This window comes from Sorex fumeus, unplaced genomic scaffold, assembly GCF_029834395.1.
Source record: "Sorex fumeus unplaced genomic scaffold, SorFum_2.1 ptg000039l, whole genome shotgun sequence".
Taxonomy (NCBI): domain Eukaryota; kingdom Metazoa; phylum Chordata; class Mammalia; order Eulipotyphla; family Soricidae; genus Sorex; species Sorex fumeus.
This window is the reverse complement of record NW_026606096.1, coordinates 286,877-309,897: the sequence shown is the minus strand read 5'-3', so window position 1 is coordinate 309,897 and position 23,021 is coordinate 286,877. Positions and strand designations below refer to the sequence as shown.

Here is a 23,021-nt window from a genome sequence, read left to right as displayed (position 1 = left end):
TGGGAAATGGGTATTGGTTTGTCAAGGTGTGCTCACGGGGCTCATGTTCATTCCAATTCCCATTTACTCTCAATTTTTGTAAACTTCTTAGTAAGTTATTTACTCATGAATTATGTAAAAGTACCTATACATTCTGTTTACACTATTTTATAAAGGCTTAAAAAAGGCAGCTTTTAAAGGCAATGTTTCAAAGACCAATTTTTCCCCTAATGTTTCTGAACATTTCCTTTTTATATAAATTCACTATTAAATGTAAACAGTAACTCTATCACACTCAAGAAGCTGAAATTATAAAGCTGACCAGTATGAGGAGGCAAGTTGCAAATATAAAATAATTATCTTTGCCTAGTAATAAATACAAACTAGGTTTTTGGTTTTTAAGAAACAGAAAATGGGGAGAGAGGAAGAATACCAGCTTGGTTTACTTTTTTCTATCTCATTGGTTTTAGAACAATGAAATGTCCCATGATGGAAGAAATTTTCACTTAAAACCAATTACTAATTCAATCTATCAGCCAGAAATAGCCTGCGGCCTTTCAATGCTGCACTATATTTTAAAATTAAAAAAAAAAAAGCTTTTCTCATTCGGTATAAACCAAACTTTAAGTGACAGTTATTACTAATATGAAATCTTGAAAGTTAATGTTCACTTTGCCAACATTATATTGCCTCTGAGGAATTTACAGCCCTTTTTGTTTTTAGGTTTCCCCAGATTTGTTTATTAATTAGTAAAAATATGTTTAACAACTATAGCAATCAGGACCAATAATATAGCAATAAACTGTTCATTTTAAATGGAGAGGAAAAGAAATTAAGATAATATTTCTTTCTCGTTGTTTTGAACTACTTCATTCTCGGAATCCCAGCTAAGGACTAACGTAGAATAATCATAGTTAACATTTTTCAAGTTCATTTTCAGAAACATCAGCTGTTCTATATTGTCAAAGTCCAGGCTCATGGTTTGCTTTGGATGAAAGAGGCTATTTGAAGTAAAGATACACTCAGATTGCCAACTACACATGGGACAGCTTAGATACTGAATGGCAACTTGGGTCAAAGCAGGCCATATGCTCACCTTCCTCTGCCAGTAAATCAAAGGGTCACCACCGCCTGAGAGCTCTGAATACTTCTCTTTGAAATACTCATCCACTACGGCTACAGCTGAAGGAAACATGAAGCTTTTGCTTCCCATGGCAAAATTATTTGCAGCTGAGCTATCAATAGATCCTGAGCTAGAGGCGCCTTCTCTTAAGGAAGAGGTAAACGAGTCGGCTGCTACTACCACTGAGGAACCAGAAGACTCTGAAGTTGCAATACGGCTGACCTCCTGCGAAGACTCCATATAACTACAAACTTCTTCTGCAAGAATATGCTTGTAAGTTTCTAAATCAGCACCTCGAGGGAAAAAGTCCTCCAAACTGTTTTTAAAACAAGGATCTAACAAAGCAGCCAAGATACAGGGCTTAGATTTGAGCATGGCACTTAGTAGGGTATCAGTTTCAAGTTTCAGAGATAAACTGTCCACCAGGTTGAGTGCCTGAGTAATACCTCGGACTTGAAAATCTTCTCTGAGTTTTTGCAGGGAAAGGAGTAGATGATGGATTAGGGGTAGCACCTGATTCAATCCTGTGGTCTTCACACTCACTTTCTGGATGGCTTCCTCAAATGGCTTCAAAATGTCACAAACATAAGTCATCAGAGTCCACTGAAGAGAGGTAAGCACAACTCCACTGGCTCTACCCAGGCTGTGATGGACAGAGTAGCAATGCTCCAAGAGCCACTGTAACATATAAAAGGTAGAAATCCAGTGGCCAGTTTCATCCTGTTTCAAATTCTTCCATGGAAGTTGGTGATCATTTTGGAACTCCTGCAGTATCTGACGGGCCTTGACTGAGTGACTAAAATGGTGACAAGTTTTCCTGGCGGCCACTAACATATTCTCAATGCTCTTGTGTTCACAGAAAAAGTCCTGAATGACTATATTTAAGCAATGCAGGAGACATGGCACGTGGGTAAAACCACCATCTTTGATTGCATGTACCACATTAGAGGAATTGTCAGAAACAATGAAGCTAGGGATGAGGAAATTAGGAGAAAGCCAAAGACCAATCTGGTCATTTAATTCTTGTAAAATATTGGTTATTAAACAGTCTTTAGCCAAACCTGTTACACAGAGTACTGCCCACTTTCTAAAATTGGGGACCCTGCCATCACTGCAAGACAGTGTCGTTTCCAAAGAGACCCAGTGTACAGTCACAATAAAATAGTCAGTGGATGGGTCATGGGTCCATATGTCTACCGTCAAATGAATCTTTTGGCTTTGAACATTCTCCAGAGTTAAGAAAATTTTTTCTCTGACACAATCGTACAACTGAGGTACAGCCTTTGTGAAAAAGTAAGTCTCAGACGGTAGCCTATAGTCAGGAGCCACAATCTGCATAAATCTCTGAAAGGCTGGTGTTGAAAAGTAGTTATAAGGATGCATATCCTCCACAATCATCTGAATAATTGCCTGACTTATTTGACTTGAGACAGTACTTCCACAATAGGCTGGTTCTCTCTCCTGCGCATGTACCACAACGTCTTCCTCTGCAACACCAACAGGACTCTCAGATCTTTGATTCTCAACCTCTAACAAAGGAGGTTCTTCTGAATCAGTCTCACTAAGGTCCTCAACTGTTAAATCTTGGCTACCTGTAGACTTTTCTCCATGCAAAGTGTCACTCAAGAGATCATTTCTCTCAGTTTCCACCTCATCCAGCCCGTTTCCAAGAGCACCACTACTGTCTTTGTTGGCAACAGCCCAGTGAATGGGATGCGTGGCCTGCAGGTGTCGTTGAAGTGTTGAAGTTCCTAAGTGAGAACCTGGCCTACCCCGACTCACGCTTCTTTTACATATATTGCACACAGCTCTTGAGATGTGCTGAGGATCAGTATAAAAAAAATTCCAAACTGCAGACGTCTTGGCTCTAGTTCCAGGAATTAAGGCATGCTTGACAATGTTACTTTTGATGAGAAATCTCCCTCTTTCTGCCCGCAGGGCATCAGATACTGCTTTATTACATCTCTTACCCAGTCTATTATCATCCAGTGGGTCCGTAGGGATATATTCAAAGCTTCCATTGCTTCCAGCAGAAGAGGGAGACAAAGGCATATCCAAAGTAAAATCGTCCTCCCCACTAGTGACTCCAAACTTGTTGGCCCTGGTCCAATGAGGTGAATGCCTTGCCTGCAGATGCCGCTGAAGAGTGGATGTCCCAAGATGGCTGCCCGGCTTACCCCTGCTAACACTCTTCTCACAGAGGTTACAAATAGCCCGCCAGGTGTACTGAGGGTCCACGTGAAAGAAGTGCCACACGATGGAGGTCTTAGCCCTGGTACTAGGTAGGTAGATCTGTTTTTCTATATTGCTCTCAAAAAGGCTTTCTTCATCCTGCTCAGAGGTGTTGGAAGACAACAAAGCAGGCGTGTCTGTAACCGGCCTCCCTGATCCCAAATCCTTACTGAACTTTTTTGCCAGGATCAGTTTTTTTCGTCGCCTTTTCCCTTTAATTCGCAAACCCTTCTTTCTTTTCTTTTTAGCAGGCAATTTTGCCTCTTTATCCATACCTTCCGCCACCATCTTTCCTTCTACCACATCTTCTTCGTCCGTATTAGAATTAACAGAAATACATCCCAAAACCCCGGCACCACTAAAAGTGCTGCATCTTCTGCCAGGAGAAAGTGAAGAAACGGGTACACTTAAGGTACATATACTCATTCTTTTTGTCTCCAAAACTTGTAGCGGAATCCGTTCATGGGTTTATTACTAAGGCAGAAATACAGTTGTTTCTCTCTACTTGCATTAACTTTCCTCCAATTTCTGTACGGAGTCAAATTCCTTTTGAACCAATGACTTCCACACCAGGATATTGTTGGAGGAAAAGTGACAGCAATGAAGAACATTCCCAAACTCTTTCTTGGAGGGCTTGTAGATCGCCTCCAACTTTCTGAGTTCTAAACTCACGCAGTACAATCTTCTCATGTTCTACAAAACAGAACTGAGGTCCACTTTCCCAGGGTCACCAGCAGCTAGGGTTTGGCTTTCCAAATCCCAGGCCCATGTTCTCTCTGCTTCATCGAATCCTGTATCTGCTTGAAATGCCTTCAGCTTATAAAATATTTTCTTAGGAAACCTCATGAGATAGCAAGGCTGATTTCCCTTAACTCTGAAAATTAGTCATTTTTCCAGAAAGATTTTATGTAAACAGACAAAAAAAAAAACATAGTGCATCATTCAAACATTCACCATCTAGGAGGGCTGTGATTCGCCAAATACAACCCAAAGAGTCAATTCTGGGAAGCTAAAACTCGTGACTCCGCATACTGGTCATTTAAACAAGAAGGGCACCTCACTGGAGCCACCTCACAGTTCAGACTACAAGAAGCAATACAACTTGGTACTTTTGGAAAAAAGAAAAAGAAAAAGAAAAAGAAAAACAAAGGAAGAAAGAAAGAAAAAAGCAAAGCAAAGCAACGCTCAACGGGAGTCCAAAGGTAACACAAAGTTGCAAGTTACACTTCCCAACAACGCCTGCGGTTTGTAGCCAGAGTTAGCCCCGGCTTCCCCGGCATTCTCTGCAAAGAGGGAGACGTCTTACATCCAGCCCCCCACTCCTGCACGGACCCCGCCGGGAGCCGCAGAAAGCGGGCCAGGCCCTGGACGCCGGCTGCCCCCCGCCCCGCCAGCAGCCCTGCAGGCACTAACCCTCCAGCGCATCGCTAGCCGCCCCGTCCCCGCTCCGCCTCGTCCCGCCAGCCGGGCCCCTGCCCTGCCCTGCCCTGCCCCGCCCCGCCCCCGGCGCCCCCGCCCCGGGAGGATGCCCAGCACGCGGGGGCGCTCCCCCCACCCGACTGGGGGGCGCGCTCGGTCCCGGACCCCCTCCCCCCGCCCCGCTCCGGCAGGGAGGTGGCCCCCGAGGCGCTCTGGGCTCCGCGGCCGCGGGCGCGCGGGCGGGCGGGCGGGGGAGGGTCGGATACCAGAGGAGGGTCGGAGGCCGGTCTGGGCGTGGAGGCTGAGCAAACTGGCCCGGGCCGCGCGGACCCTGGAGAGGAACGAGAGTCGGTGAATCGGGCGCGCGGCGGCGGCACCGGAAGTGGGGGAGGGGCGCGGCGGGGAAGGGAGGGGGCGGGGGCCGGGGTGCCCGGCGGCCTGGGGCGGCCCGCGGGGGGCGGGGAGGCCGCGCGCGCGGGGCCGCCGGCTCCGACTCCCCGGGCTAGGCCGCGACCCAGGGGCGAGGGGAGGGAGGCCGCAGCCACTCCCCTCGCCCGCGCCCCCGACCTCCCCGGCCCCGAGCCACCCGGGGATCCAAAAAAAAAAAAAAAAGCGGGTCTAGTTACCAGAGAACAGAAACTTTACCGAACCCCGAGTCCCACTGGCTGCCACGTCTTTCTTCTCTCGGAGCCGCCGCGGCCGCCCGCCGTCCTCACAGCAGCAGCAACCCGCAGAATCCCGCGGACTGCCAGCGTCAAAGATGGCGCCCGGCGACAGGCTCGGCTCCGACCCCCGGCCAGTGAAAGTGTCAGCGCGCCGCGGCCGCCGCGGGGCGTCCTGGGAGATGTAGTTTCCTCGGGGAGGCGAGGCCTAAGATGGCGGCTTCCGGGTCACGGCGCGCGAGGGGCGGAGCTCGGCCACGGCCGCCCGCGCGCCCCGCCCTGCCTCTACGTGGAACGCGTTTCGAAAGCCACCGGTTTCTTTGAATCGGCTTTGATTTTTTTTTTTTTTTCAAAACAAAAATATTTCGGGCTCCAATGAGGAAGAAAGGGAGCCCCGAGGACCAGCCCTGCCAAAGCCTTTGCTTAATAAACCGTCCAAGGGGCACAGTTGGGGCACTGTGCGTGAAAGCCTGTCTGCAGGATTGTAAATCACGGTGACCCCAATTTTTTTTTTAAATTTTTAATAAATTTTTTAAATTTTTTAAATTTTTAAATTTAAAATATTTTTTTTTAATAAGCCACCCCATACTGTGTATGGATTTAATTCCGAAGTATATGACTTTTTCCCCCAAAACGTTTTACGCTTATTTAAGCACGTGGAATTAGACTGGGGGTTCATTTATTTCTATTAGCAGTTTTTGTATTGGGAAAATAATTTATAGTCGTTAGAAAGCTGGTGAGGTGGGGACGGGAGTGATAGTAAGGCGGGCAGCGCACTTGCCCTGCGTGTGGCTGACCCTAGCACTCCATATGATCTCCAGAGCATCACCAGGAGTGATCCCCGACCACAGCAGGATGTGGCCAAAAAACCAAAGTGAGTTGGGGGCTGGGGGGAGGATAAGGGAGAACTACCAACTGTCACCCTCGCTTAGTTGTTGATGTTGCCCTGTCTTTTCTCATTTGGATGTTTACCATATTTCGTCTCGTTACAAAATACACAAGACTGGACCTATTAAAATATATTTACAGAAATAATTTAAATCTCCATCTCATACCTGATAATATATATGTACGTATATATGGCCATTAATTTGGCATAGAATCTGCCCTTTTAGTATGCAAGTATACTTAAATATTTATCCATATGTAGAAGGAGCCAAGATCCCTTCGGGTTGAGTGTGTAACCAAGCTCAACAGATGATGGTTAGAGGCATTTTACCGAATTTCAGAAAAGGTTACGTCTACCGGTAAAGCAGATGGGCCTCCAGGTACCTTTTACTTCTGCTTGGACACAATTCACTAGATCCACTAGCTACTCCCGGTGAAGGAGTCCCAACAATCTCAGGACAGGGTCAGTATCAGGTCAGAGCACCTACCTGAGCCTTCAGCTCCTTTCTAAGGCTGAAGCCAGAATGCTAGGTTCAGCCCCTGTCTGACCTGACAATGCTCTGGTTGCCATGTCAACCAAACTGCATCAGCAGCTTCCTAGCAACCACTATCTGGAGTTTTCATTTGAACTTTTCAGAGAGCTGAAGGGTTTCTAGCCTTGGGTCAAACCGCATCCTTAGTTAGATGCTGTAGAATCATATACATACAGTTACATGACATCAAGTCTAAGGTATTGTCAGACACATCTCATTTCACAGCCCTTCAAGACAGACCCAAAGCCCTGTATGTCTTTTAGAATGAAATACAGTATTTTCAAGATAAGACGCTAAAATTGTGAATATTAATAAATTTGGGTCTCCTCTCTCTCTCTCTCTCTCTCTCTCTCTCGCTCTCGCTTTTGGGCCACACTGGGTCTGTGCTCAAGAGATCATGGCTGGTGAGCTGGGGGTCCATAATACAGCACCGGGGATCCAACCCGGGTTGAATGTGCAAGACAAGCGCCCTACCCGCTGTCCTGTCACCCTGGCCCTCCCTATAGAAACATTTTTAAATGTCAGGGGCATTGAACAATAATATAGCTTGTAGGGCATTTGCCTTGCACATGGCCAACTGGGTTCCATCCCCGGCATCCCATATGGTCCCTGAACCCACCAGGAATAATTCCTGAACACGGAATCAGTAGTAATCCCTGAACATTGCTGTATGTGGCCCAGAAATAAAAAGAAAAAAGTCATAATATTGTTTGCCAATAAATAGAAATTCCGGGGCTGGAGCAATAGCACAGCGGGTAGGGCATTTGCCTTGCACGCGGTCAACCCAGGTTCGATTCCCAGCATCTCGTATGGTCCCCCGAGCACCGCCAGGAGTGATTCCTGAGTGCAGAGCCAGGAGTAACCCCTGAGCATCACCAGGTGTGACCCAAAAAGAAAAAAAAGAAATCCCTCTATTTCCCTCTATTAACCTTTAAACAGTGATTTTTAAGTGCCTGTCAATGACCAGTTACCAGTCTTCAAAGCATGAAAAGGGAGAAAACTACTACTTTATAGTATGTTCTTTATACTTGCCTGCGTAATCTTCTGTTGCCTCTTTACATGAAAATTTGGTGCTATTTTTTTATAAAGACAAAAAGTATATCAGTCTTTTGGGCATTTGTGGGATGGGGGGAGGGCACACCTAGCAATGCTTTTGAGACCATGAGGTACCAGAGATTGAACCCAAGCCTCCTAAATGGAGCTCTCTCTCCAGCCCTGGTATCTTTTCTAAAATACACATTAATTTACCATTGGTCTTCAACACCATAAAACGTGGGGAGTACGTCTCTCTCTCTTTTTTTTAATTGAATCGCCCTGAGATACACAGTCATAAAGTTGTTCATGACTGGGTTTGTCATAAATGTTCCAACACCTAACCCTTCACCAGTATACTTTTCCCATCTCCAGTGTTCCCAGTTTCCTTCCCCCACCCTCCCCTCCCAGCCTGCCTCTATGGCATATACTTCTCTCTTACTCTTTCTCTCTCCCTCTCTCCCACATCCATGTATAATATCCCTTTACCTCCTTTCAGCACTCAGTTCTTGTCCAGAGTGATCATTTCCAACGATCATTGTCACAGCGGTCCCTTCTGTGCCCTAACTGCACTACCCCCACAACACGTGGCAAGCTTTCTACCTTAGAATGTTCTTGCTGGCCCTCATTTTCACTGTCTTTAGTATTACTCATACTGTGTTTCTATGTTTGTTTGTTTGTTTTTAATATTCCGTGATTGAATGAGTGTGATCATTCTGCGTCTGTCCATCTTCCTCTGACTCATTTCACTCAACACAATACTCTTTACGTCCATCCATGCGTAAGCAAATTTCATGACCTAATTTTCCCTAATGGCTGCGTGGTATTCCATTGTATAGCTGTACCATGGTTTCTTTATCCACTCCTCTGTTCTTGAGCGCTTGGTTTATTTCCAGATTCTGGCAATTGTGAGTATGTTGCAATGAACACAGGAGTGCAGATGCCTTTTCTGTATTGTGTTTTTGGGCATCCAAGGTATATTCCCAGGAGCGGTATTGCTGGATCGTTTGGAAGCTCAACTTCTAGTTTTCTGAGTAATGTCCATACATACATAATGTCCATACATAATGTCCTTTCTAAAAAGGCTGGACCAGTCAGCATTCCCACCAGCAGTGAAAGAGAATCCCTTTCTTTAGGGAGTACATTTCTAAGCCTCCTACACTCACCAACAAAGTTCTAGCATCCTCACACTACGAAAATTATTCTCTCTGCTGGAGGATGGCTCAAGAAGCATGCAAAGCCCTGAGTTCAGTCTTGACTTCAAATACCCCTCAACTAAGCACTGAGGGTGTGGCTGTGAAAGAAAGAAAGAAAGAAAGAAAGAAAGAAAGAAAGAAAGAAAGAAAGAAAGAAAGAAAGAAAGAAAGAGAAAGAGGAAAAAAGTCCCTTTCTGGGCCAAAGCAAACTCAACAGGCTAAACACAAGCTTTGCATATAGGGAACCTGGGTTCAACCCCTAGTACCTCATGATCCGGGAGCAACCCCTGAGCAAGGAACTGGGAGTAGTCTCTGAGTATTACCTTATCTTAAAAAAAAAAAAAAAGGTGCGTTCTGGGCTGAGTGAAGAGCCAGGAGTAAACCCTGAGTGCCACTGAGTGTGGCAAAAGAAAAAGGAGAAGATGAAGCCTGCATTTATTATTTCCATCATTTGTTTTGTTTTGTGGTCACACCTGGAAGTGCTCAGAGCTTACTTAAGCTCTGTGCTCAGGGTTCATTCCTGACGGTGCTTGGGGTACAGGGGATGGAACCAGAGTTGGTTACATGCAAGGCAAGTGCTCAAACCTCTGTACTAGCTCTCTAGCTCTGAAGACTTTCTTCTTTCCACTCTCTGCTAGCCTGTATAATTTCTGCTGAGAAATTGGATGATATCATGATTAGAGTTCCTTTGTATTTTTGTATATATGTGTGTATATTTCCCTCCCCCCACCCCCACAGCTCACATAATTTACTATTTTTTTTCTTCCTCCCTCCTTCACTCCCTTTGGGCAGGGAATTGAACCTGCGGCATCACATGTGCCAAGAAGCACACATTCTATCAAGCAGTACACCCACTCTTCTAGTGCTTTCTTATGCTGTTTCACTTAATTCGTAGATTTTTGCCCCCCTTGGATTTTCACTTTGGGATGGAGTAGCTACGGTTTTGGTGTTGGGCTAGTTAGGAGAAGTCTGACTAGATCTGGGGCAATAGTTCAAGAGGCTGGAGCATATGCTTTGCATGCAGGAGGTCTGGGTTTGATCTCTGGCACCATCTGGTCCCCTAAGCACCGCTGGTAGCAATTGACCAAGCATTGAGCTCGGAATAGTTCCTGGCCACCAAGTGTGGCCCCAAAGCAAACAAAATCAAAAACAGGGAAGTCAGTCAGTTCCCATTGTCATCACCACCTACTTTACACTCAGTGATCTTTCTTGTAAGGTGGCTCTGCTAGTCCGTGTGGGGAATCCCAAGGAGGAAAGCATGTGAAGCTGCTCTGAGAGGCTTGATAAGTGCAAAGATAAACAACTAGGCAATGCGCACCGAGTGTCAAGCCACGCTTAGAAATGGGGTTGCTGGGCTGGAGCCATAGCACAGCGGGTAGGGTATGTGCCTTGCATATGCTGACCTGGGCTCAACCCCGGCGTCCCATCTGATCCCCCGTGTACCGACAGGAGTAAGTCTTGAGTGTGGAGCCAGAAATAACCCCTGAGCATCACCAGGTGTGTTCCCAAACCTACCCCTCCCCCCCAAAAAAAAGAAAGAGCCAAGTTTATAAACTCCGTTGCCTATGGAGTAAACGTATATGTATGTGGCAAGCCAGGTGTAAAAGTATATGCCCTAGACCAGGGCAATGGCTCAAAGGGTCATTGCACACGCCTTGCATGCAGGAAGCCCAGATTCTATTCCATATACCGCATGCCCTCCCCACCCACCCCAAGCACCGTCAGGAGTGACCCTTGTTCCCTCCCACTCAAACAGCTCTTTCTCATCAGGAGGGAATGCACAGCCCGTTAATCCTACATTCTCTGATTTGCAAGAGAAGCAAAAATCGAGATTTGAAAACATGTGCCTCTTCTCTTCCCTTCACTGCTGTTGCCGTGACAGTGGCTGGGACTCACACACCCACCTGCCGATACATGCTTACATATTTAGATTCTGTCTGTTTTGGAGGCCACACCAAGAGGTGCACAGGAAGCCAGGTTGTGCTGGGACCAAGCAAGGGTCTGCTGCATGCAAGCCAAGTGCCTTAACCTTTGTACTCTCATTCCTCGGTCCTGTATTTGTTTTGGGTGTTTTGTTTGTTCGCTTCTTTGTTTTTTGTTTTTACTCCACACCTGGCGATGCTCAGGGCTGACTCCTGGCTCTGCACTCAGGAATTACTCCTGGCGGGTTCAGGGCACTTTATGGGATGCCGGGGATTGAACCCAGGTCTCCTGCAAGCAAGGCAAATGCCTTTCTTCCTGTATGACCTCTTCGGCCCCTCAGTCCTATCCTCAGAATTTGTCCTTTTCTAGTTACTTAGTATGTATATGATTTTCTTACCTATTAAGGAATTGAGGGGCTGGGGAAATAGCTTTCATCTTTCTTACTTTACACACTGTCTGGGAGATTGCCACCATTTCCTTGGTTTCAACCATGAATTAATTATTATGTGGTGACTCTCCAATCTGATCTGTATCTTTGACCCAGTTCTCTGTCCAACGATCTGTGAGTTTCCAAGAAAAAGTATAGGCGTGTGGGCACGTTCCCCTGGCCGGCCCACGGTGATGGATGGACAGATGGACAAGGACTGGGGGAATGGAGAAACTGTACTCGGGCCCCAGGCTTGTCGGTAGTTGGTTTATTTCTCTCTCCTCCCCCATGTAGTGTCATCTCTCCCTTACAGCACAATTGTCGTAGTTTTGGTCGTAGTCCCAATTATCACAGCTCCATCATCCTAGTCTCCTCATAGACGTCAAACTCCTCTGCCCCATTACATTTTCTTCCTCGTCTCATCGTGGTCTCCTAGTTCCCTACTTCCAGTCATAGTCGTCACCTAGTCCTCCTCCTAGTCCTCAAACTCCCTCTAGTCCTCAGAGACCTCAAAGTCCCAAAGTCCCTCTCTTTTTAGTCCCCTCTTACCCCTTACAGCATCGTTTTATAGAAATCTTGAAGGGGGGTGCGACCATTGTCATTACAACAAACAGAGGTAAAGCCACTCCTTCAGGGGAAGTTCTAGGAGGTTATCTCAAGGACAAAATCTCATCTGAGGGTTCAGCACTCCAGATTACTAGAAGATCTGTTCAAGGATGGGATTCCATCTAAGGTGTGTGACTTCCTCCTTTTCTCAGTCAGTAATCCATTTAAACCATCATAGTAAATTTACTTATAATATTTCTAGTCATTTTGTATGAACATAGTAAGGGATATATTAAGCTTAAAGGTTGGCTTTTCCTGGAGACAACCCTCTATGTATCTCAGACCACAGTCCTCAGGCCAGGTTAGTCTTTCCTAATCCTGGCAGGGTTCTTATTCACTTACTTCTTTTTGGGCCATGACAGTTTACTCCATGACCGTGCTCTTAACTTATTATACTTATGGTGCTTAGCTTGCCTCCTTTCGATGCCAGGGTAGCTTTCAGCTTGCCCTGGGTCCATCTATTCCCTTTATCAGGACCCTGCTTTTGAAGTGCTAGGAACTAATGGCAAATGAGACTTAAGTAAATATGATAATGCCCATATTTGAAAATATTAGTCAATTAACTCCCATATTACAAAGCATAGCATGAACTTCTTGTGTCTATACAGAAAGGACATTGCTAAATAAACCATGCAAAATGACAAAGGAAAGAGAAAAGCATAGGATTATTAGTGCCTGATGGAATTGGGTGTGCCTCAGGAGCACTGTTGTGAGAGTAACTCAATAAACCTACGCTCCCTGTGGGAGTACAGACAACCCAATGTTATTCAACAACTATCTATAGCAATCTTCACTGGGATCATCCAGAGGCACTTTACCCGGGTTCAATTCCTGGTACCCCATCTGGTTCCCCAAACCCAACAGGAGTGATCCTTCAGTGCAGAGCCAGGAGAAACCTCTAGCAGGCACTGCCAGGTGTGACCCCCAAACAAAAGCAAACAGTAAAAAAACCCAACAACTCAATATTCCAAGGTGTGGAATTATCACCTTTCCCACACATTCCCTCCTTCTCTGCACCCTCTGTCTTAGTGGGTGATACGGCCCTGCATCCTGCATCCACCCTACTGAAATCAGAAATCTTGGAGTTTAATCTTGGATAGTGCAGTAAGGGAGTTAGGGTGCAAGCTCCTAATCTGGGTTCCCAACACCCCCAGGTCGCTGAGCACCACCAGCGGTGGTCCTGGAGGCCCCCAGTCCTGTGGAGTGGCCAGGATACCCCCGCCCTGTGTGCCAGCACCGCACTACATTCTCTGGCCTGGTTGTCTGAGAATCATTGTTGCCACCCCAGGACCTCAGAGCACTGTCTGGACCACTTAGGACACCCCCGCCCCAACTGAAGAACCCTTGGATTTAATGAGGAGTTTTCCCTTGTCTCACTTTCCACCTCGAAGTGTTTAGGAAATCCTACTGGCTCTATTGGCTAAAGATTACCTCAGCCTACACTTTCTCTTTCAGTCCATTGCTTCTGCTAAATTTCGGCTTCAGCGCTTTTTCCAAGTTGCTGCCGCAGACTCTTCCCTGGTGTGTTGGCTTTCTGTCTTGCCTTCTCTTTAGACTGCCTTCCAGTCTGCCATGACACTTCTCTTTCCAAAATACAAGAACAGTATCCCTTGCTGTCTGCAGGGGAGGCATTTCAAGACCCTTAGAGGATGCTTTCAATGGGACAGTACGTTGTTGTTCTCCCCAATATGTGGTAAAGGTTAGTTTACCATTTACCAAAGGTTCCTGTGAGTCATTTCTTAATTAACTCTGGTAAAGGTTAATTCAGAAATGAAGCACAGAAACAGACACATTAACACTAATAACTGGGACCAGAGAGATAGTGCAGCAAGTAGGGCACTTGTCTTACGTGCAGCTAACCTGGGTTCAGTCCCCAGCACTGTTGGATTAACATTGGGTTGTCCTTGCTCCTCCTGCAGGGAGCTTAGGTTATTGAGCTACTCCCACAACAGTGCTCCAGAGGCACACCTAATTCCATCAAGCACTAATAATCCTATATCACTTCTCTCTTGCCTTTATGTCATTTGCATGGTTTAGCAATGTCCTTTTTGTATAGACACAGGAAGACAGTTCAGGCTATGCTTTGTAATATTTTGTTAATTGACTCCAAAATAATATTTATTCCTGGGCATCATCATATTTACTTGACTTAAGCTTCAGCTGCCCTTAGTTCATAGCACTCCAAAAGCAGGGTCCTAACAAAAGGATTGGATGGACGCAGGGCAAACTGTAAGCTCTCCTCGCATTGAAAGGAGACAAGCTAAGTGCTACAAGTATAAGAAGTTAACTGCATGGTTATGGCAGCACCATATATGGTCCCCGGAGCACCACCAGAAGCAATCCCTGAGCATAGAGTCAGGCGTCAGCCCCAAGTATTGCTGGACATGACCCCCAAACAACAACAAAACAATAATAATTAAGAATAAAATAGAGCTGGGGATGAGCTTCAGTGGAAGATTGATCACCTTGCATGTGTCAGGCTCTGGGTTTGATCCGCAGCACCACATCCAAACACAAAGAATAAAATATTTTTAAAATGTAATAATGTGAGATAATAATGTAATAATGTGGGCTGGAGCGAAAGCACAGCGGGTAGGGCATCTGCCTTGCACGCAGCCAACATGGCCAACCCCAGTTCGATTCCTCCGCCCCTCTTGGAGAGCCCGGCAAGCTACCGAGAGTATTGGATATGCCAGACACAGTAACAACAAAGTCTCCAATGGAAACGTTACTGGGCCCGCTCGAGCAAATTGATGATCAGTGGGAGGGCCTTTACTTTACTTTACTGTAATAATGTAGTGCAGTAAAATATAATGTAGCCTACTGCAATAGCACAGTGGTAGGGCGTTTGCCTTGTGTGTGGCTGGCCCGGCTGAGCCGGGTTCTGTAGGGTAACACTGTTTTGTCTTTCCTCAGGTACCTTAGGTTTATTGGGTCACACCCATCTAAGGACACTGAACTTGTTTGTAAGCAATGTCCTTTCTGTATGGACACATGAAGACAGTTAATATTATGCTCTGTAACTTGGGAGTTGATTGACTCCGAATAATATTTACTCCTGGGCATCTGATTTCTTGACTCAGTTGCCCTTCGTTCCTAGCACTCCAAAAGCAGGGTCCCAACAAGGGACGGAATGGACCCAGGGCAAGCTGTGAACTACCCTGGCATCGAAATGGGCCAAGCCAAAGCGCCACGATACTCAACTATAAGTTGAGGGCATGATCATGGACAAATGCTGTCATGATCCAAAAGTAAGTAACGACGAGACTAGGACCCTGCTGGAGCTAGGAAGATTAACCTGGCCTGAGGACTGCGGAATGTATAGTGAGATGTTCTCAGGAAGAACCAAACTAAATTTATATCTCTTACTGTGCTCATACAGAATGACATTGCTAGAAATATTAGAAGTAGACTTATTACAACTATTTAAGTAGATTACTAACTGAAGGAAGAACACACCCTTGTTGGGATCCCACCCTTGAGCAGATCTCCTAGTAATCTGGAGTAATCTCTTTAGATGAGATTTTATCCTTGAGTTAATCTCCTGGAGGAGTGGTCTTACCTCTCTTTGTTGATTTGTCAATATTCAACCCACCTTTATGTCACTGCCTTACGTGATTGCTATATAAACTAAGACTGTAAGCTTGGGGAGGAGAGAGTCAGAGTGAGAGGGGCTCAAACTTGAGAGAAAGAACATCCGTCCTGATCCAGGCCACACACAGGGCTCAAGAGCACCAAACGCAGGCAGTGAGAGAGAGCCATCCAGTGAGCCCGTGAACACACAACCTTCGGCGAGATAAGATTTTAAAAGGTTTGATTCCTCCACCCCTCTCTCAGAGAGCCCAGCAATCTACCGAGAGTATCTCGCAGGCAGCGCAAAGCTTGGCAAGCTACCCCTGACATATTCGATATGCCAAACACAGTAACAAGAAGTCTCACAATGGAGACGTTACCGGGCTTGCTCGAGCAAATCGATACTTTTTAAATTGTGATTGACCAAAGTAAAAGAATCTTAGAAAATAAAACTCTCAGGGCCGGAAAGATGGTACAGTGAGTAGGACATTTGCATTGCAGGTGGCCCACCCGGTTCTATCCCTGGCACTTTATATGTTTCCCTGAGCCCACCAGAAGTGATCCCTGAACACAGAGAAGGAGTAAGCCTTGAGTACCGCTGGGTGTAGCACCCAGAACAATAAAAATTAAAACATGGTAAGGGGCGTACTATATAATAGAAACACTGTATACTTGCACACTTGCTTACTTAATTGAAAAATTTCTGAAAAAACCTCAGTAATTAAGCACAGAATATCTGAGGTCAAAAAGAGACTTCCATCATTCACTTTTGGTACTGATTGAAATTTGTTTCACTATACAGTCATGCGTTATTTAATGACATTTTGATCAATGATGGATAACATTCAAAAATAGTGCTCTCCAAAGTTCACCATAGGTACAGAGTTGATTTTGTCATGTAGGTTTGGTCGTATGCACTCTGACATTTGTACAAGTATGAAATCACCAGTGACTGATTTCTCAAGAACATGTTGAGCAGGAAACTTAGAGGCAGGACATATGAGTGACCTATTGTAGAATCTGGGCAAAGATGCATAGGCTATAACAGCTAGATAGTACTCTATTGTGTAAATGTACCAGAGTTTCTTTAACCAGTCATCTGTTCTCGGGATGCATAGGCTATAAATCACAAAGTTATGACAAGAACAGGGAGCAAGTCTGATCAGGTTGCTTGAACAGGAACGGGATCCCAGAAACAATTAGTAAATGTCTGCGTGGAACGTAAAGCAAATTGTATTAATCACTGATTGTACCAATTATTGTGTCTAGGAGCAACCATTGTATATGTTCCCTTAGAAACATGGAGTCTGTAAATGACCCATAAAAGTTCTTTGCACTTAAGGCAACCCTTTTGGCAGTAGCCAGATAGAATCTGCATGTGTCACTCAACTGGAACTCCATCCCCAATCTCCCTTCTCTCTCTAAGTGCTAATCTATTTCTTGGTCAGATTTGTGTGATAGTGTCACTGTCACTGAATGATGTATAACTTTTTTTTATTTTTAACTTTTTAAATGAATCACTGTGGGATAGACCATTACAAAGATGTTCGTGATTAGATTTCAGTCATACAGTATTCCAACACCCATCCCTCCACCAGTGTACATTTCCCAGTACGAGTGTCCCAGGTTCCCTCCCATGATGTGTAACTTTTATTTACAAAAAATTGCTTTTAAAAATGCTTCAGCGGGTAGGGCGTTTGCCTTGCACGCGGCTGACCCAGGTTCGATTCCCAGCATCTCATATGGTCCCCCAAGCACCGCCAGGAGTGACTTAGTGCAGAGCCAGGATTAACCCCTGTGCATCAACAGATGTGACCCAAAAAGCAAAATTAATTAATTAAATAAAATAAAAATGCTTAAAACATCTCTTTGCTTTGACTGAGAATTTCTCATCTGAAACTATACATGAGCAAAAGGGCACAGAGACAAGAATACTCTCATGGCAAGATACAAAATAGTACAGATGTCCTATGGAGTTCCATTCTGTCACTAAAAAGAATGATTTGCTTTGTTCTAGGCACCTCTGTGTATTAATATATACAGACATGCAGAGAATGTTACAGGGCCTGAGTGATAGTACAGTGGGTTGGTCCTTTGCCTTGCATGAGGCTGACCTGGGTTCTATCCCTGGCATCCAATATGGTCCCCCAAGTACCATCAGCAGTAATTCCTGAGCTCAGGAGTGAGGAGTTGGCCCTGAGCATTGCTAGGTGTGGTCCAAAAACAAACAAAAGAATGTGATAAAAATCTCCCATTTGATTCTCATAGAGGAGCTCTGGGAGAATTCACCAATAACCTGGAAAAAGTTGTCTCTGCAGTGGGGTGGGGTAGGGAGATTGGGGAGCTGGTAGGTTATATGGGTGTAGTGGGGAAAATTAGGAGCAGAAGCAGGAAACTAGAGGCAGGACATCTGAGTGACCCATTTCAGGAGCTGGGCAGAAGCGAATAGGCCATAAATCATAAAGTCAGGATCAGCACAGAACACGCTGATCTGGTTACTTGAGCAGGAATGGAACAGAGTCACAGAAGCAATTAGTAACAGTCTCCATGGAACCAGAAATAATGTATTGATCACTGATGTACCAATCGCGAAGTATATAAGTAACTATGTTAAATAGATGAGAGAATTGTTCCCATAGAGTCCATGTATGTGAATGGAACCTATATAAACTCTATGTGAACTGAGCTCACTTGGGCGTGAGCCAGGTCACGTGTAATTACAGTGCTCTCTCTCTTATCTGTCTTGTGCCAATCTGTTTCTTGGTCAGATTCCTATAACATGGGAAGAAATGTACTTTTTACTGTGGTTAAATTGTATACCTTTTAAGGGCCAGAGAGATAGTACAGGACTAAGGTGCTTGCTTTGCACAGGGCTGATCTAGATCCATTCCTCAGTACCTCCAAGTCCTGCTAGGAGTGATGCCTGAGCACAGAGCCAGGAGTAAGGCCTGAGTACCACTAGGTGTGACCCAAACATATGTGTGTGTGTATGAGTTTCAAAAAAGCATAGGCACTAGGACGGAGCGCACTGGATGACCGAGAACCATTCCCCTAGCCAGCTGACGGCAATGGACGGACAGACAGATGAAGGGCCAGGGGAACAGAGAATAGTAATTTCTCTTCCTTTCTCCCTAGCATAGTTCAACCTCTTCCCTTGCAGCATAATAATCTCTCTTCTTTTTTCCATCATAGTCTGTCATAGTAATAGTCATCATAGTCATCATAGCTGTAGCCCCCTCTTTCCCCTTACAGCATAGTTATATATAAATCATAAAGGGTGGGGGTACACATAGGTGGGGTTGAACATTGCCATAACAACAAACAGATGTAAAGCCATTCCGTCAGGGGAAGTTCTAGGAGATTAGCTCAAGGACAAAATCTCATCTCAGCACTCTAGATTACTAGGACATCCGCTTAAGGGCGAGATTCCGCCAAAGGTATATTGCTTTCGTCTTTCCTCAGCTAGTAATCCATTTAACCAATCATGGTAAATTTACTTCTTGTAATATTTCTAGTCATTTTGTATGAACACAGTAAGAGATTAAGCTTAAAGCTTGGTTATTCCTGGGGACATCTCGCTATATATCCCAGACTATATTTAAAAGTATTCATCTACTCTGTTTTTCAATACACAAAACTCTAACAGTATAGACCATAAACCAAGAAGAAGCAAGATTCACGTGAGGTTAGATACAAGGTACATCAATTCTCTATGGGAACAACTTTCTCATCTAGCATACACAGTCTTGCTCAAGATTGTCAGCATTGAATGAGTTTACAATGAATTCTTGCAGATACATGGCGTTCTCCTTAAGAGAGCAGACCAGAGTCTTCATGGCTTTTGACTGGCATCTTCTGATGGAATAGTTGAAAATTATCCTATATGGGACAACCCAATGTAATCTAAACTATACTGTTCTCTCCTCTTAAGCTTTTATTTTCATATTCATGAACACGTAATCCCTCTATATTGCAACATATTTAAAACATTTTAGGTTTAAGTCCCTTAATTTAGACTTACCTATGAATCAGAGCAATTACAAAACTGCTTACTAAAATAAAATTGATGGGGCAGGAGTGATAATACAATGGGCAGGGCACTTGCCTTGTATGTGACCAATTTGAATTCAGTCCCCAACACCCCATACAGTCCCCTGAGCCCTAACAGAATTGATCTCTGAGCAGAAAGCTAGGAGTGAGGTCTGCGCACATCTGGGTGTGGCCCCCAAACAAACGAATGAATAAAACTGAAATGAAAATATTTCCCCATGGATCAGAGAAATAGCTTAATGGACTGGAGCATAGATCCAAGCAAAGATCTTGGATCTTTTCTGTGGATTGGAGGCCTGGCTTTGATTCCCCTGAGCACAGCCAAGAAAGACACCAAAATACAGAACAGAGATACAACACCAAGTGTGGCCCTGAAGCCTCTGCCGTTAGGATAAATTGTAAACACACACACACACACACACACACACACACACACATTTAGGGGCCACACCTGGCGGTGCTCCTAGTAGTAGAGGGCAGACCCCAGGACTCCCACAAGCAAGGCATGCCCTCCAGTCCTGTAAGGACACCCCTAGCCCCTATACCTACTAATTTAAAAATTCTTACTCTTGCTCTCATCTCCAGATCCGGTGACCTGCAGTGACCTGAGTTATACTACTTCTCAAGCCCCCTGTTTGCAATTATTTTGTTTTTGAACACCTTGTTGTTTCTTTTTTTTTTTTTTTTTTGGACCACACCAGCAGTGCTCAGGGCTTACTCCTGACTCCGGTCAGGGCTCACTCCTGGTGGGTTCGGAGGACCTTGTGGGGTGCCAGGGATTGAACCCAGCTCACCTGTGTTCAAGGCCAGCACCTTAGTCACCGTGCTATCTCTCCAGCATCCTGAAAGTCTTGTTTCTGCCTAAAATGCCTTTTCTCGAACCTCAGCCAGCCTCCTGCTGGTTCCAGAAGCCTATGCCCTGTCACGTGGTTTAGGAACCAGCCTATGGCACGTTTGCCCCCTTTAGTATGCACAGGGTCATGGAGACGAGCAGTCCTCAGGGCCCCAGTGTCTGAGAGTGCTAAATACGCAGTTGCTTGCGTAAATATGGGGGAGTCCATGCTAATCGTGGTACATAAGGAAGCGAGGTTTGAGGGCCAGGAAAGAACTCTGAATGGTTCCAAAGAGGGAGCCATTGTTTCTTGTACTCAGGAATAACATGAGGAAGACTGGGGGGGGGACAAAGCGAGATGCTTGGGAGAGTGATTCAAATCGGTATCAGAGGTCGGGAGTAACCTGGGTATAAAGAATGAGGCCAAGATTAGGGCTGTGGTCCGAGGGTGGGAGGAGAAGCCTGACAGGAAACTGGTTAGTGGAGAACGTGTTTATAGGGGAGAAACAGGCAACAGTAGCAGAAACTCTCATTTATTAAACACCTGGACTGTGGTATGATGTTTCACAGGTCCGGCAGAGCACCCAGGCAGCCTTATCCTCGCCCTCCACCTAGGAAGGCCTCTGCTCAGGTGGTGTAGTTGCTAGGAATGGTGAATTGGGTGAATCTGTGTATCTTTGGGGTTTTGTCTGTTTTGTTTTTGGGACTCACCTGGCGTTGTTCAGGACTTACTTCTGACTCTGTGCTCAGGAATCACTCCTAGAGGACTTGGAGGATCATATAGGGTGCTGGAAATTGAACTCAGGTCGGCTGAGGGCAAGGCAAGTTCCCCACCTACATTACTATCACTCTGCTCCCTGAAACTGATCGTGTATCTTTGACCACAGCCCGAAGTTGAATTATAAATGGCCTCATCCCACAAATGTGAGGAAATAGGAACTCTCAGTCATTGAGGTTTTAAGCTACCAAGTCAAGACAAAAGGCCCAGACAAAGTGAGGTATCAGGAAACAACAGCTCCCTGGAGAAAATGCCTATGAGAGAAAATAGGATTAGGGAGGTGGAGTGGTACCACAGCAGGGAAGCATTTGATTTGCATCTGGCCAAACTGGGGTTTGATCCCCAGCATCCCTAAGGTCCTCTGAGCCCTGCCAAGAATGGTCCCTGAGTACAGAGCCAGGAGTAAGCCCTGAGCACCACTAGGTATGGCCCCCTTCACCAACCAACAAACAAACAAAAAGACCCAACGGGATTGGGGACGAATTAAATAGAAAAAAGGCCTAATGGGGAATCCCCTTAGCAGTGTATAGAGTGTATATAGTGTGCTTTGAGAGTGAATGAGAGTGGCAGAGGTGGAGGGGCTGATCCGCCAGTTGGGCAGGGTCGGGGAGAGGTATGAAGCGGAGAGAAAGAAATTATCTCTATCTCTATCTCTATCTCTATCTCTGTCTCTATCTCATGTAGAGAAAATTGAAGTTGAGCCAGGTCACCTCATCAGGGAACAACCCTGCCTGGCTTTAATGGATATGGGGCAAGTTTCTTTCAGTTTTCCAGTCACCTCCACCAAGGCCTTTGGATGTTGGTAATTGAGATTTTTATTTCCTCGGAATAGCAGGGGATTAATCCAAGTAGCGGGCAGCAGTGCCCTTGCTAGGTTTCCAGCCCTGCGGAGGGACGGGTCTGAAGGACTATCCTTAGCAGTGATGGCAGCTGGTGTCGGTAGCTCTGCAGGGGCAGAGCCAGTGGGCCAGGGTGATCCGATCGGAAGGGTGCCTCTGAGGGGCATTTCATGTACTTTTCAACAGTGAACTGGTTAAGCAAGTGGCCATCAGCGCTCTGGACATTCTCAAAAGCAAGAGCAGAAGGGAACGCCTGGCAAAGACAGATATTTCCTATTTGTCAAACAGATAGAGGCTGTTAGGAATGTAGCACTGTCCTCCCGTTGTTCATCGATTTGCTCAAGCAGGCACCAGTAACGTCTGCACTGTGAGACTTGTTGTTACTGTTTCTGGTATATCGACTACGCCACGGGGAGCTTGCCAGGCTCTGCCATGTGGGCGGGATACTCTCAAGAGGGACAGAGGAATCGAACTCGGGTTGCCTGCGTGCAGGGCAAATGCCCTATCCACTGTGCTATCGCTCCAGCCCATTAGGAATAACAGGAATACAAATTTTAAGACCTGCTAATTCAGAAAAACACATATTTGAACTTGCTGTCCAGGTTTTTCTAATAGGTATTTAAGTTCAGTCTCACTCATAGTGTTACTACTGGAGAACACTACAGTAACACTGCAGTATAATTCAGGGATGGGCTTAAGAATAAATAAACCCACTTCATTAACCAGCACTGATATGGTCCCCTGAACACCCCTGGGAGTGACTCCTGAGCCCAGAAAACCAAAAGAAAAATTTTAAAAAGGTAAAATAATTTGAGTTTGGGGCCACACCGAACTGTACTCGGGCACCGTATGGGGGATGGGGGAGGAAAGCAGGGCCAGCAGAATGCAAGGCAGGTGTCTTACTGACGAACTATCTCCACGCTCTAAAA

The 23,021-nt window shown here is 45.5% G+C and overlaps 2 protein-coding genes across 4 annotated transcripts in view; both read right to left on the bottom strand.

Annotated features, from left to right (window-relative positions):
- ZC3H11A (zinc finger CCCH-type containing 11A) overlaps positions 1–5,469 on the bottom strand; it is a 38,097-nt gene extending 32,628 nt beyond the window's left edge. Inside the window, exon 1 of one of the 3 annotated variants that reach the window (XM_056119202.1) lies at positions 5,380–5,469. The gene's annotated coding sequence lies outside the window, so the exon portion shown is untranslated. The remainder of the gene's footprint in view (positions 1–5,379) is intronic. The other 2 variants (XM_056119203.1, XM_056119204.1) reach the window with 2 other exon arrangements.
- ZBED6 (zinc finger BED-type containing 6) lies at positions 812–11,868 on the bottom strand. The gene is made up of 4 exons (XM_056118811.1): positions 11,819–11,868; positions 5,399–5,590; positions 1,076–3,710; positions 812–964 (listed from the first exon to the last, which is right to left on the bottom strand). Exons 1-4 carry the CDS (start codon positions 11,866–11,868, stop codon positions 812–814), a joined length of 3,030 nt encoding a protein of 1,009 aa, XP_055974786.1.
- Between the last annotated feature and the right edge of the window lie 11,153 nt (positions 11,869–23,021).

Excerpts from the sequence above, each read along its gene's own strand:
- ZBED6 (XM_056118811.1), bottom strand. The coding sequence starts at position 11,868 with ATGACTGGAAGTAGGGAACTAGGAGACCACGATGAGACGAGGAAGAAA. Across the intron at positions 5,591-11,818 it reads GATGAGACGAGGAAGAAAAT|GACGCCCCGCGGCGGCCGCG; the intron begins GTAATGGGGCAG and ends TACATCTCCCAG. Across the intron at positions 3,711-5,398 it reads CCAGTGGGACTCGGGGTTCG|AAGATGCAGCACTTTTAGTG; the intron begins GTAAAGTTTCTG and ends TTCTCCTGGCAG.